The sequence below is a fragment of the Myxocyprinus asiaticus genome, chromosome 35 (genome assembly GCF_019703515.2).
Source record: "Myxocyprinus asiaticus isolate MX2 ecotype Aquarium Trade chromosome 35, UBuf_Myxa_2, whole genome shotgun sequence".
NCBI lineage: Eukaryota > Metazoa > Chordata > Actinopteri > Cypriniformes > Catostomidae > Myxocyprinus > Myxocyprinus asiaticus.
The window spans coordinates 40,756,642-40,769,319 of NC_059378.1; the positions used below are offsets into that span (position 1 = coordinate 40,756,642).

General features: G+C 46.9%; 1 protein-coding gene across 2 annotated transcripts in view; it reads left to right on the forward strand.

Annotated features, from left to right (window-relative positions):
- The window catches only part of LOC127426536 (zinc finger protein GLI2-like), a 139,008-nt gene that overhangs the window by 90,762 nt on the left and 35,568 nt on the right, over positions 1-12,678 (forward strand). For both annotated transcript variants that reach the window (XM_051673404.1, XM_051673405.1), the window contains one exon: positions 11,712-11,908. In XM_051673404.1, coding sequence (XP_051529364.1) covers positions 11,712-11,908 — 197 coding nt within the window. The remainder of the gene's footprint in view (positions 1-11,711; positions 11,909-12,678) is intronic.

The window sequence follows — 12,678 nt, forward strand, 5'->3', positions numbered from 1 at the left end:
AGATAGATAGATAGATAGATAGATAGACAGACAGACAGACAGATAGATAGATAGATAGATAGATAGATAGATAGATAGACAGACAGACAGATAGATAGATAGATAGATAGATAGATAGATAGATAGATAAACAGACAGACAGACAGATAGATAGATAGATAGATAGATAGATAGACAGATCTATCAATCAAATATCAAAGGACTAATGCTTGTCGATGTTTGCCAGTCTCCAAAATTGCTCCCGATTGATTGTTTCAATTAAAAAAAGTTATTATTTTTTATAAATATACTATTCAAACAATATATTATATAAATATGTAATTAATTAATATAATTTAGATTATTATTATTCAAACAATATTATTTAAATATGTAATTAATTAATATAATTTATATTATTATATAAATAAAAATTATTGAACTATTAAAATGTAAGAATACAATTTTAATAATTAAGCTATTCCAAAACATATATACAATAATTAATAATAATTTAATCATATTTAATATATTATAGTGTGATACGTGTGAGTTTACGGGGGCGGGGTTCAGCAGGAGGCTTCTGCATTTTATCTAATTGCTGTCTGAGAGAAACTACTGACATATTAAAGAGATCTCATATGTGATTTTTAGTTATCTATGGGTGTGATGATCTCGTCTCCTGTAGTGTTTGTGAATGGGGGTTTAAAGGCACTCACATAATGCCAACACAATGGGCACCTTACCGCCTGGCACACAGCACTAACAGGTGCTCTGCCCATCTGCTGGGCATGAACGCCTCAGCAACACGGGCACCAGAAACAATGTCCGCGTCGCAGGAGTCTAAACCTGCTCTCAGGTTCTTAACAATAGCACCGGTCAGCAATCCACGGTGGAAAATGAATCGGATAAATACACTAAACTCTAGCGATGTCGTTATTATGCAATGAATATGTATTTCTGTGCTGTAATTATAGTGTTTACAGATATTACAGAAATAAAGCCAATGTCTGGTAATGGTTTTATTTTAAGGTGTTAATTAAATTACGCAGCTAAAAAAAAGCACATTTGTCAGTAGTAATGCTTTTCAATTCACCAGTCTCCGAAATTGCTCCCTATTCTCTATATATTGCACTTCAATGTGAACCATTTTTTTGGTTTTGTTTAATTTTTTTAGCAAACAATATTTAAAGTATTTTATTTATATTAAACGACAAATGACAAACAAACTTTGTAAACATGGCAAAAATGTATTGTAATATATCATGCATGAAACCTTTAATTAAAGTATGTTAGTACAATTACAAAGTTAAGCTATTGTTATCATTAGTCTTTCACTATATAGTATATTATATGGCATCCACTATGTAGGGAATAGTGATTAAGTGAACAAGTGTGTGATTTCAAATGCAGTCAGTGTCATTGACTTGTTTCGATGTCTTTAATACGCATGACAATATTCTGACAGATCAGCAGCATGAATGAACGTACTGTACAAACCTAGATGGACCGTCATTATCAACATTTATCAGTCAAGTGCTGTGTCTGAAATCGCTCCCTATTCCCTGTATAGTTCACTATATTCAGCCATTTTGTAGTGTTGTCCAAATTCTTGGTGAACTACAGCAGTAAACATGGCAGAAATTAATTGTATAGGCCTGTTTCTCGCTTCCGTGGTGGCCCTCGCAGGGTAAACTTACTTCCAGTGTCAATAACGGCCATTGAAATGTGAGCAAGATCTGCTGAAATCAAAGTCTTCATACAAATTAAATGGGTGTAAATGTTTGATCTGACTTTATGCTTTGTTGGCTACTCTACAAAGCTCTAATTAACACTCGGACAACTTTAAGGAAGGCACAATGTGAATGAATCCAGAGATATTCAAGCTGCTACTGGTCATAGACTACACCGGTAATAAATAACTATAACAATAAGATAAATAAGATAATAAATTCTCATCGTTATTCTCCGTGTCTGTTTGGGTCGGCTCTGCATTCTTGCAAGTAAAACAGCATGTGTGCGGAGAAAATCATCGGTAGCCAGCTCCGCTCTCTCACCTTTAATTAAAGTATGTTAGTACAATTACAAAGTTAACCTATTATTATCATTAGTCCTTCACTATATAGTGTATCGTGTGGTATGCACTAGAGGTCGACCAATAGTGGATTTTGCCGATACCGATAACTAAGGTGGTGGGAAGCATAGATAACCGATTAATCGGCCAATAGATTTTCAAATTGAATGTAAAAATAGAAAATAGAATTATAGAATGTTGGCATGCTCTCTACCAGTCTTTCACATTGCTATTGGTTGACTTTATGCCACTCCTACCGCAAAAATTCAAGCAGCTCGACTTTGTTTGATGGCTTGTGGCCATCCATCTTCCTCTTGATCACAGTCCAGAGGTTTTCAATGGGGTTCAGGTCTGGAGATGGCCATGACAGGGTCTTGATCTGGTGGTCCTCCATCCACACCTTGATTGACCTGTCTGTGTGGCATGGAGCATTGTCCTGCTTTAAAAAAAGATAAGAAAAATACACAAAACCTACACAAAGCCAAAACACACTGGGGACTCTTATTTTCAAATGACGAAAAAACTATCGGCAACTATCGACAGATTTTTGCCGATAACCGATAGTTCCAAAAAGCAACTATCGGCACCGATTAATCAGTAAAACCGATATATCGGTCTACCTCTAGTATCCACTATGTAGGGAACAGTGAATAAGTGAATAAGTGTGTGATCAGTCAAGTGTTGTGTCTGAAATCGCTCCCTATTCCCTTTATAGTGCACTGTATTCAGTCATTATGTAGTGTTGTCCAAATTCTTGGTGAACTATGTTACAAGTGTTTCAGTTAAAATAAAACAAATTTAAATATTTGACAAATAATTACCAGACTAAAATGTAATTATTTGATAATTTAATCATACAATTTTAAGAATTATAAATATATATTATAAACATAATAAATAAAGAAATACACTTATTAATATATGCTTTTTCTTATTGACAGTGAGTGTGTTTACAAGCACTCCAATACACTGATAACTACCAAAAAACAGCTTATTCCAACAACACAAGAAAACCGCGTTTACACGTGTTTGGAAATCTTCGGATTATTCTCTGCTTTTAACATCAAATCATAAACAGTCAAGTGCATGAGGTACTTGGAGAAGTTGGTAAGAACATCGGTAAAAGCGTTTACATGCAATGCGAAAATCGTGTGCATGTAGTGTGCTGATCTTTTTTTCTTTTTTTTAACCATTTATGACCTTACACCGATAATGGAAAAACAGTTTTATGCGTTTATATGACCTTTCACATTGTCTGTTTAAAGGGGTATTTCAGGTTCAATATAAGTTAAGCTCAATAACTTTTAGCATTTATGACATAATGTTGATAACCACAAAAAATAATTTTGACTCGTCCCTTAACTTGTATTGAACCCGGAATATTCCTTTAAGCATAATTGTTGTCATATCATGCAGTCAAGGACATCGACTGGTTCATTGGATCATGCAGCGTTTCAAACCCCAGGCCAATGAGATTTACTAGATTCTGGCTCGGATCGTGCACCGCCGACACTATTCCATTGCATTTTGGGAGCCATAAGCCCCAACTCCAGGAGCGTTTGTCTCTATAGGAGGGTGTATAGGTGTGAAAGAGATGGATTTCAAGGTCCCACAGTCACCGTGTGCAGTATGGATGATGTTTCAGCGCATGTCTGTGTTTTTCTTGGTATGAAAATGAGAACCATTCCACAGGCGAAGCATTTTTAAATTTGAATATTACATTATTATTTAAGTGTGTTCGCTTTTGTGGTGGAGGTTTGTTTGAAATAGAGAGTGGTTTACATATAGTCTGTCTGATGTTTAAAGAAAGAGGCCATTATTAAGTATGCATGTTTCTCATATATGCTTGTTTTTTAGCCATAATCTGTGAAGAACAAGATGTTTTATAGGTGTTTGATCGCAGTATTTAAACGAGGTGACCTTGCTGTAGATGAACCAGTTTGTTTTGTTCTATTACATCAGAGAGAAAGAATTAAAACCAACATTTCTCATGCAGTACTCTCATTTAGATGTCCACATTTAAAATCAAAATCATTTTATGTCATTAAAACAGGGTGGAATTCATCACAACTTGCTAATCAGATATTGGCCGCGGACCGATTTAATAAAGTTTAATGATCCCAGATGAGGAAAACCCCACTGGAAATGAAAAATCATTCTATATTAACTTTATATAAGAAATAAAAATTAGCTCTTTATTATCTCAGATGTTTCTCCTAGACAGCAGTGAGATTGAATGGAGAGAGAATGCTGAAATCTGTTGCTTCTCAGATGAGAAAAAGACCCCAGTAATCTCACGTGTGTCTCCTCTAGAGTTTGACAAGACATCTCAACAATGTCTCAAACTATGCTCCGAAAGTCTGCAATCGAAAGTCAGAGATCCCACGTTTTCAGCCGTTTTGGCTCCGGAAGTATTTATTTTCCATTAATTTTCTCTATTAATGTTTTAACTTAGGAAGAGTTCAGAAATCAATATTTGGTGGAATAACCCTGATTCCCTATCTGTCACTCACTCGACGTTGGTGTCGATGTAGTGACACTAGGGGTCACTCTTGGGAGCCCGAGACACCTCTGGTCTTTGATAAAAGGCCAATGAAAATTGGCGAGTGGTATTTGCATGCCACTCCCCCAGACATACGGGTATAAAAGGAGCTGGTATGCAACCACTCATTCAGATTATCTCTTCGGAGCCAAACGGTCATGCTCACTGAGCTGAATACTACTGTTCATTCACCTCTGCTGGATCTGACGGCGCATTCCAGCGGCTTCTCCCTCCTCTGCACTGGTGCACTGCAGAGAATGCCCCTGGGCGCTTCGGCAGAAAAACTAGAGAGTATATTTTCTGAAAGAGCATTTTTCCTCTCTAAAAGAGTATATGTTTCTCTAAAAGAGCGCACACACGGAACGTCTTTTTAAAGACGCGTCTTTTTAAAGATGCTTTTCCGATTGTGTGTTATTCCTGGTTGTGCTCGTTATCTCTCACCTTCTAATGGTCACGATCACTGTCTTTCGTGTCTGGGCACTGCTCACGCAGAGACAGCGTTCGTGGATGGTCATGTTCTCATTGCGAGAATATGTCTATGGCAACATTGCAGTTGCGGCTCGTCTTCGTAAGAAAGCGAGCCACCCCAGAGGCTCCCGCCTCGGTCCTTTTACCCACGGGTTTGAGGCCAGCGCGTCTAGCACTGGGGGCGATTTGGGGACCCCAATGGGACCGCCTCCACCGGGTATCCCCCCGCGGACCTCCCATTCCCCAGCACGCTCATCTGCCCCGATCGGGCTTCCGGGTGAGTCCGCCGGCTCGTCTCACGGCGAGTTCGACCTCTTATTCGGCGCCCGCGAAAGTGATGAGCTCTCGAGCGCAGCATCGGAGAGTGGGCTCGTCCAGTCAGAAGCCTCAGCTGGGCTCCTCCCTTCGGGGTCGATCGCCCAGTCACATGCTGACGCGGAGATGACGACATGCTTTCCCGGACAGCCGCGAGCGTCGGTTAGAGTGGATATCACTGCTCTTCCCTGAACCCTCGTGGCTCGGTGATTGGTTCCTGGGCTATCGGCGCCGCTCAAAGCCACGCCCCACCCCGTTCCTTTCTTCCCGGAAGTGCATGAAGAGCTGACTAGGTCACGGGAGGCACTTTTTACTGCCCGGTCCCGATCTTTTCAGCTTCCACGCTCTCACTACCCTCGATGGTGGGGCGGCCAAGGGTTATTCGGCAATCCCCCGGTGGATAAAGGTGCTCGCGATGCACCTATGCCCGCAGAGCGCCGCCACCTGGCGCGGGTGCCCAAAGCCCCCGTCCAAGGCCTGTAGGTTTACATCGTCTCTGACGGCCAAGGCCTACAGTGCCGCTGGACAAGCCGCCTCCGTCCTGCACGCCATGGCTCTCCTGCAAGTCCGCCAAGGCACTAAAGGAATTGCACAAGGGTAGTTCTGCCCCAGGATTGATGCAGGAACTGCGCTCGGTGACCGACCTCGCTCTCCGAGCGATGGAGGTCACGGTGCGGTCTCTCGGGCGGACAATGGCCACACTAGTGGTCCAGGAGTGCCACCTTTGGCTCAACCTGGTCGAGATGGGTGAGGCCGACAAGACACGATTCCTTGCTGCCCCATTTCCCAGGCGGGCCTATTCAGCGACACCGTCGAGGACTTTGCCCAGCAGTTCTCGATGGTAGAGCAGTAGATGGATGCTAGCCGGCATATCCTGCCCCGGCGCGTCTCAAGATCCCGCACACCATCTACTCATCGCCAAGGGCGTCCCCCTGCGGTGACTGCACCGGCTCCGCCGCAGCCCGCCCCTTCGGCCTGGCCCCGGCATGGAGCCCACTGCAGGAAGCAGACGCCATCCGTCTCGCGACTGCCCAGAACCTGTGAAAGGCTTCAAAGCGCCCTTGAGATGGGCGACCCAGGGACAATGAAACCCGCTGCTCTGGAGCTGGTAAGCAGATCTTAATCTTTTTGTTACCTTTTGCATTTAATTGCGCTGCATGCCCAAGTGGCTGCAGTACTCAAGAGCTCAACAAGAGTGGTTTCTTTGTTCCCTGGGTCACCTACCCGGTGTGTACGGCTGGCATTACAACCACTGTCCACCACTCCATTTGACAGGTTGATCTCCCGCCCTGAGCGCCCAGCTGTGGCACAAATCCACCCCCGATGTGACAGTCTCCACGGGTCACGAGGACAGGCTACTTCCTCCCCCGTCCCAGGCTGTTCCGGAGGTGGTCACAAGGAGCCAGGTAATTGCTTCAATGTCCTCGGACTCAGCACGGCCACGACGTGGTGTGGCACCTCGAGCTCCGCCCCGCCGCGAAGCCCCACCTGCCGGTACATCCGATGATGTTGTCCCTTTGGTCCCCCTTGCGCGGAACTTGGACGCATGGCTTGCGCCTTTCAGTCCGTCACGAGGGCTAGTCCGACTCAGCTGTGCGATCCACTTTGCCGGGCATCCGCCCAGGTTCAGCGGTGTCCACTTCACCTTGGTGAAAGACGAAAACGCTGCTACCTTGCGTGGAGATCGCTACCCTCCTACGGAAGGATACGATAGAACCTGTCCCTCCAGCCGAGATGAAGAAAGGGTTTTACAGCCCCTACTTCATTGTACCGAAAAAAGGCGGTGGGTTGCGGCCAATCTTGGACCTGCGAGTACTGAACCGGGCTTTACACAGACTCTCATTCAAGATGCTGATGCAAAGACGCATTCTAGCGAGCGTCCGGCATCAAGATTGGTTCACGGCGGTAGACCCGAAGGATGCGTACTTTCACGTCTCGATCCTTCCTCGACACAGACCCTTCCTGCGGTTCGCGTTCGAGGGTCAGGCGTATCAGTACAAGTCCTCCCTTTCGGCCTGTCCCTGTCTCCTCGCGTCTTTATGAAGATCGCAGAGGCTGCCCTTGCCCCGTTAAGGGAGGTGGGCATTCGCATTCTCAACTATCTCGACGACTGGCTAATCTTAGCTCACTCTCGAGACGTGTTATGCACACACAGGAACCTGGTGCTCTCACACCTCAGCCGACTAGGGCTTCGGGTCAACTGGGAAAAGAGCAAGCTCCTCCCGGTTCAGAGCATCTCTTTTCTCGGTTTGGAGTTGAACCCAGTCTCCTTGACGGCGCACCTTGCGAACGAGCGCGCCCAGTTGGTGCTGGCCTGTTTGAAGGTGTTCAAACAGAAAACAGTGGTTCCACTAAAACTTTTTCAGAGGCTCCTGGGGCATATGGCATACTCAGCGGTGGCCACCCCGCTCGGGTTGATGCATATGAGGCCGCTTCAGCACTGGCTCCAGTGACGGGCATGGCGCCACGGGACACACCGCGTGGCCATTACGTCGGTCTGTCACCATCTTTTCAGCCCTTGGACCGACCTCGTTTCTATGAGCTCTGGTCTCCAGGCGCGTCGTGGTCACGACAGATGCCTCCAAAACGGGCTGGGGCACTGTTGGCAACGGGCACGCAGCCGCCAGCCTCTGGACGGGTCCGCGGCTGCATTGGCACATCAACTGCCTCAAGTTACTGGCAATTCTGCTCGCCCTGCGGAGGTTCCGGCTGTTGATCCAGGGCAAGCACGTGCTAGTTCGGACAGACAGCACGGCAGCGGTAGTATATGTCAACCGCCAAGGCGGTCTGCGCTTCCGCTGTATGTCACAACTCGCCCGCCGTCTCCTCCAACGGAGTTAGCAGCACCAAGTCGCTGCAAGCCACTCACATCCCGGGCAACCTCAACACTTCGGCGGATGCGCCGTCACAACAGGTTACCCTCAAGGGAGAGTGGAGACTCCACCTTCAGGTGGTCCAGCTGATTTGGAGTCGATTCGACAGGCACAGGTGCACCTGTTCGCCTCCCAAGAATCCTCCCCACTGCCCGCTCTGGTACGCCCTGACCGAGGCCTTCCTCGGCATAGACTCGCTGGCACACAGCTGGTCCCCTGGCATGCGCAAATATGCGTTTTCCTCCAGTGAGCCTGCTCGCACAGACCCTGTGCAAGGTCAGGGAGGACGAGGAGAAGGTCGTCCTGGTATGCACCCTACTGGCCCGCCTAGACGTGGTGCTCGGACCTCATGCTCCTCGTGACAGCTCCCCCCGGGCAAATTCCCCTGAGGAAGGACCTTCTTTCTCAGGGAAGGGGCACCATCCGGCACCCATGCCCAGACCTCTGGAATCTCCATGTCTGGCCCCTGGACGGGACGCGGAAGACCTAAGCTGTCACCCACCTGTGATGGTAGACACGTTCTCTCAGGCTAGGGCTCCCTCTACGAGGCACCTATATGCCTTTAAGTGGCGTCTGTTCGCTAAGTGGTGTTCTTCCCGTTGGGAAGACCCCCAGAGGTGCGCAGTCAGATCAGTGCTTTCCTTCCTGCAAGAGAGGTTGGAAGGGAGGCTGTCCCCTTCCACCTTGAAGGTGTACGTTGCTGCCATAGCAGCACACCACGACGCAGTCAACGGTAAGTCCTTAGGGAAGCATGATCTGATCATCAGGTTCCTAAGAGGCGCCAGGAGGCTGAATCCCTCCAGGCCGCGCCTCGTTCCCTCATCGGACCTCTGTAGTTTTTCAGGGTCTACCGAGAGCCCCCTTTGAGCTTTGCAGTCAGCCGAGCTTAAGGCACTCTCCTTGAAGACTGCCCTCCTGACTGCGCTCACTTCCATCAAGAGGGTAGGTGACCTGCAAGCGTTCTCTGTCAGCGAAAAGTGCCTGGAGTTCGGTCCAGGCTATTCTCATGTGATCCTGAGACCCCGACCGGGCTATGTGCCCAAGGTTCCCACCACTCCTTTTAGGGACCAGGTGGTGAACCTGCAAGCGCTGCCCCAGGAGGAGGCAGACCCAGCCCTGTCGGTTGCTGTGTCCAGTGCGTGCTTTACGCATCTATTTGGATCGCACGCAGAACTTTAGAGTCTCTGAGCAGCTCTTTGTCTGCTTTGGTGCACAGCGGAAAGGAAGCACTGTCTCCAAGCAGAGGATCACCCACTGGCTCATTGATGCCATAACTATGGCATATCTTGCCCAAAACATGCCGTCCCCGGTAGGGCTACGAGCCCATTCTACCAGGGGTGTAGCGGCTTCTTGGGCCCTGGCCAGAGGTGCCTCTCTAACAGACATTTGTAGAGCAGCGGGCTGGGCAACACCCAACACCTTTGCAAGGTTCTACAACCTCCGGGTGGAACCGGTTTCATCCCAGGTAGTGGCACGCAACTTAAGCGGATAAGCCCGGGATAGCCGGCCGGGTGTATCGCTTGCACATAACGCCTTCCACCTTCTTATGAGCTGAAGATGTGCGCTGTTAATTCCCAGTAGTGTTCACAAAACTTGTTCCTGGTTGACTTCCTCCGAGCCCTGTGGCAGTCGAGTTTTCGGAGAGACTCACTGCCGGCCCAGTACACGGGCTAACAAAGAGCCCGGTTCTGGGGTAGGTGCGCCGCATGTGGCGGTTCCCTGTAAGGCTAACCCCATGCAATCTATATCTTTCGCTAATTCGTTTCCCTGCTGGCAAACTGCGTCTTCCTTGGGCAGAGCCCCTCTGCCCCAGTCTCCATGTTGTAGTACCTCCTCCCCCATTGGGCAGGATCTACCTTGAAGGCTCTCCACATGGTTGGAAAGACCATGTGACGTATTTTTCCACTTAAATATCCCCCCCCCCCCCCTCTGGGGCGAGGTGTGGTCTCCGCGGTGTCCTCCCCTTGGGAGGGACACCCCCCGACTAGACCTGGTGGCCCAGTCGGATAATCCCCCTTCTTTTTTTAGGGAGTGGAAAAAGAGAAGGGGAAAAGAGGCCACGACTGGGTTAAGCCCGTCTCTATCTTTGGGTAGTCGACTTGTCCCCAAAAAGGGCCGTTCGACACTCATAACTGTGTTGGGGGATGTTACGTGTCGACCTGGTGTGCTGGCTATGAGGCACACAGCAAGTCTGCCCACCACACACCGCCAGTTCACGTAACACAGTTCAGCCTTGTGCCGTTTTGTATAGGGACCCCTAGTGTCACTACATTGACACCAACGTCGAGTGAGTGACAGATAGGGAACGTCATGGTTACTGGTGTAACCTCTGTTCCCTGATGGAGGGAACGAGACGTTGGTCCCTCCTGCCACAACGCTGAACTACCCGCTGAAATGGCCGGACCTTATATCGGCTGCTCAGCGTAAAACCTGAATGAGTGGTTGCATACCAGCTCCTTTTATACCCGTATGTTCGGGGGAGTGGCATGCAAATACCACTCACCAATTTTCATTGGCCTTTTATCAAAGACCAGAGGTGTCTTGGGCTCCCAAGAGTGACCCCTAGTGTCACTACATCGACACCGTCTCGTTCCCTCCATCAGGGAATGGAGGTTACACCAGTAACCATGACGTTTTCAATCACAGCTTTCATGTGTCTTGGCATGCTCTCTACCAGTCTTTCACATTGCTGTTGGGTGACTTTATGCCACTCCTGCCGCAAAAATTCAAGCAGCTCGGCTTTGTTTGATGGCTTGTGGCCATCCATCTTCCTCTTGATCACAGTCCAGAGGTTTTCAATGGGGTTCAGGTCTGGAGATTGGGCTGGCCATGACAGGGTCTTGATCTGGTGGTCCTCCATCCACACCTTGATTGACCTGTCTGTGTGGCATGGAGCATTGTCCTGCTGGAAAAACCAATCCTCAGAGTTGGGGAACATTGTCAGAGCACAAGGAAGTTTTCTTCCAGGATAACCTTGTACGTGTCTTGATTCATGCGTCCTTCACAAAGACGAATCTGCCCGATTCCAGCCTTACTGAAGCACCCCCAGATCATCACCGATCCTCCACCAAATTTCACATTGGGTGCGAGACACTGCGGCTTGAAGGCCTCTCCAGGTCTCCGTCTATCCATTAGACGACCAGCTGGAGGATCGGTGATGATCTGGCGGTGCTTCAGTAAGGCTGGAATCAGGTAGATTTGTACATTGTTTACCTTTAAAAGTCTAAAAACTGTAACTCTTTGGATCTTTTAAAACATTGTTTTGTCCAGCGCAACACAGCAGCATTGACTTAACCAGTGGCATTGGTTTGGGACGGGACTATCTGATTTTTCCAACCAATGGCAGATAGCCTCCAAAGAATAAACAAATATGGAATTTTCATTTGTAAATTTGCTAATTGCTGTTGAAGGGATAGTTCACCCAAAAATGACAATTCTCTCTCTCTCTCTCTCTCCCCAGGCCTCCAGGGTTAGCGGGAAGTCCAGTGATTTCCGACATCTCTCTCATCCGTCTGTCTCCGGGGAGCGGCGGTGAGACCACCTTCCTCCCGCCTCACTCTTACGTCTCGCCTCATATGGAGCATTACCTGCGCTCGGCACATGGCAGTCCCACACTGTCCATGATCTCGGCAGCTCGTGGATTGAGTCCAGCCGACGGTGAGGAATCCAAACGTAAGTTTAAAGGAATATTCCAGGTTCAATACAAGTTAAGCTTAAAGAAAAGGTGGGACGAGTCAAAATAATTTTTTGTGGTAATTAACATTATGCCTCAAATGCTCTCGATTGAGCTTGATTTGTATTGAACCCAGAATATTCCTTTAACTTGGCAGACTAAAAGCCACGCACTGTTTAAAGTGGTTAAACAACAGTCAAGTGACACTAATAAAGCTAAAAGCTACTTATAAAAAGTATCTACTCTGCAAAAAATAAATATATATATATAGACTGATTTTCCAATAAAAATATAAATTTACTTGCTAGCAAAATTGAATTATATATTAAGACTTGTTTTCAGAGAATATATTGGCTAATAAGTTAACTAAATTTATTGAGGTATTCACTTATATGTGCAACAAAGAAAAACTATTTTCAAGATATAGATATATTTTATTTTCCCTCGATTATTAAAAAAAGAAGCAAAAATCTCAATTACATTAAGGTTTTACTGTGGAAGTGAATGGGGCCAGTCAATAAACATAAAAATGGACACTGTTTTAAAAGTATAGCCACAAGACATAACATTATACATGTTAACATGATTTTAGTGTGTCAGAATCGCTCACTGGGATTACAGGGTTTGCAGCGTTATGGCATCATGGCAACGAAGTTGTAATATTGGATATAACTTTACACAGATAAGGTTAGTAAGTAGAGGTAGACCGATATATCGGTTTTACCAATTAATCGGTGCTGATAGTTGCTTTTTA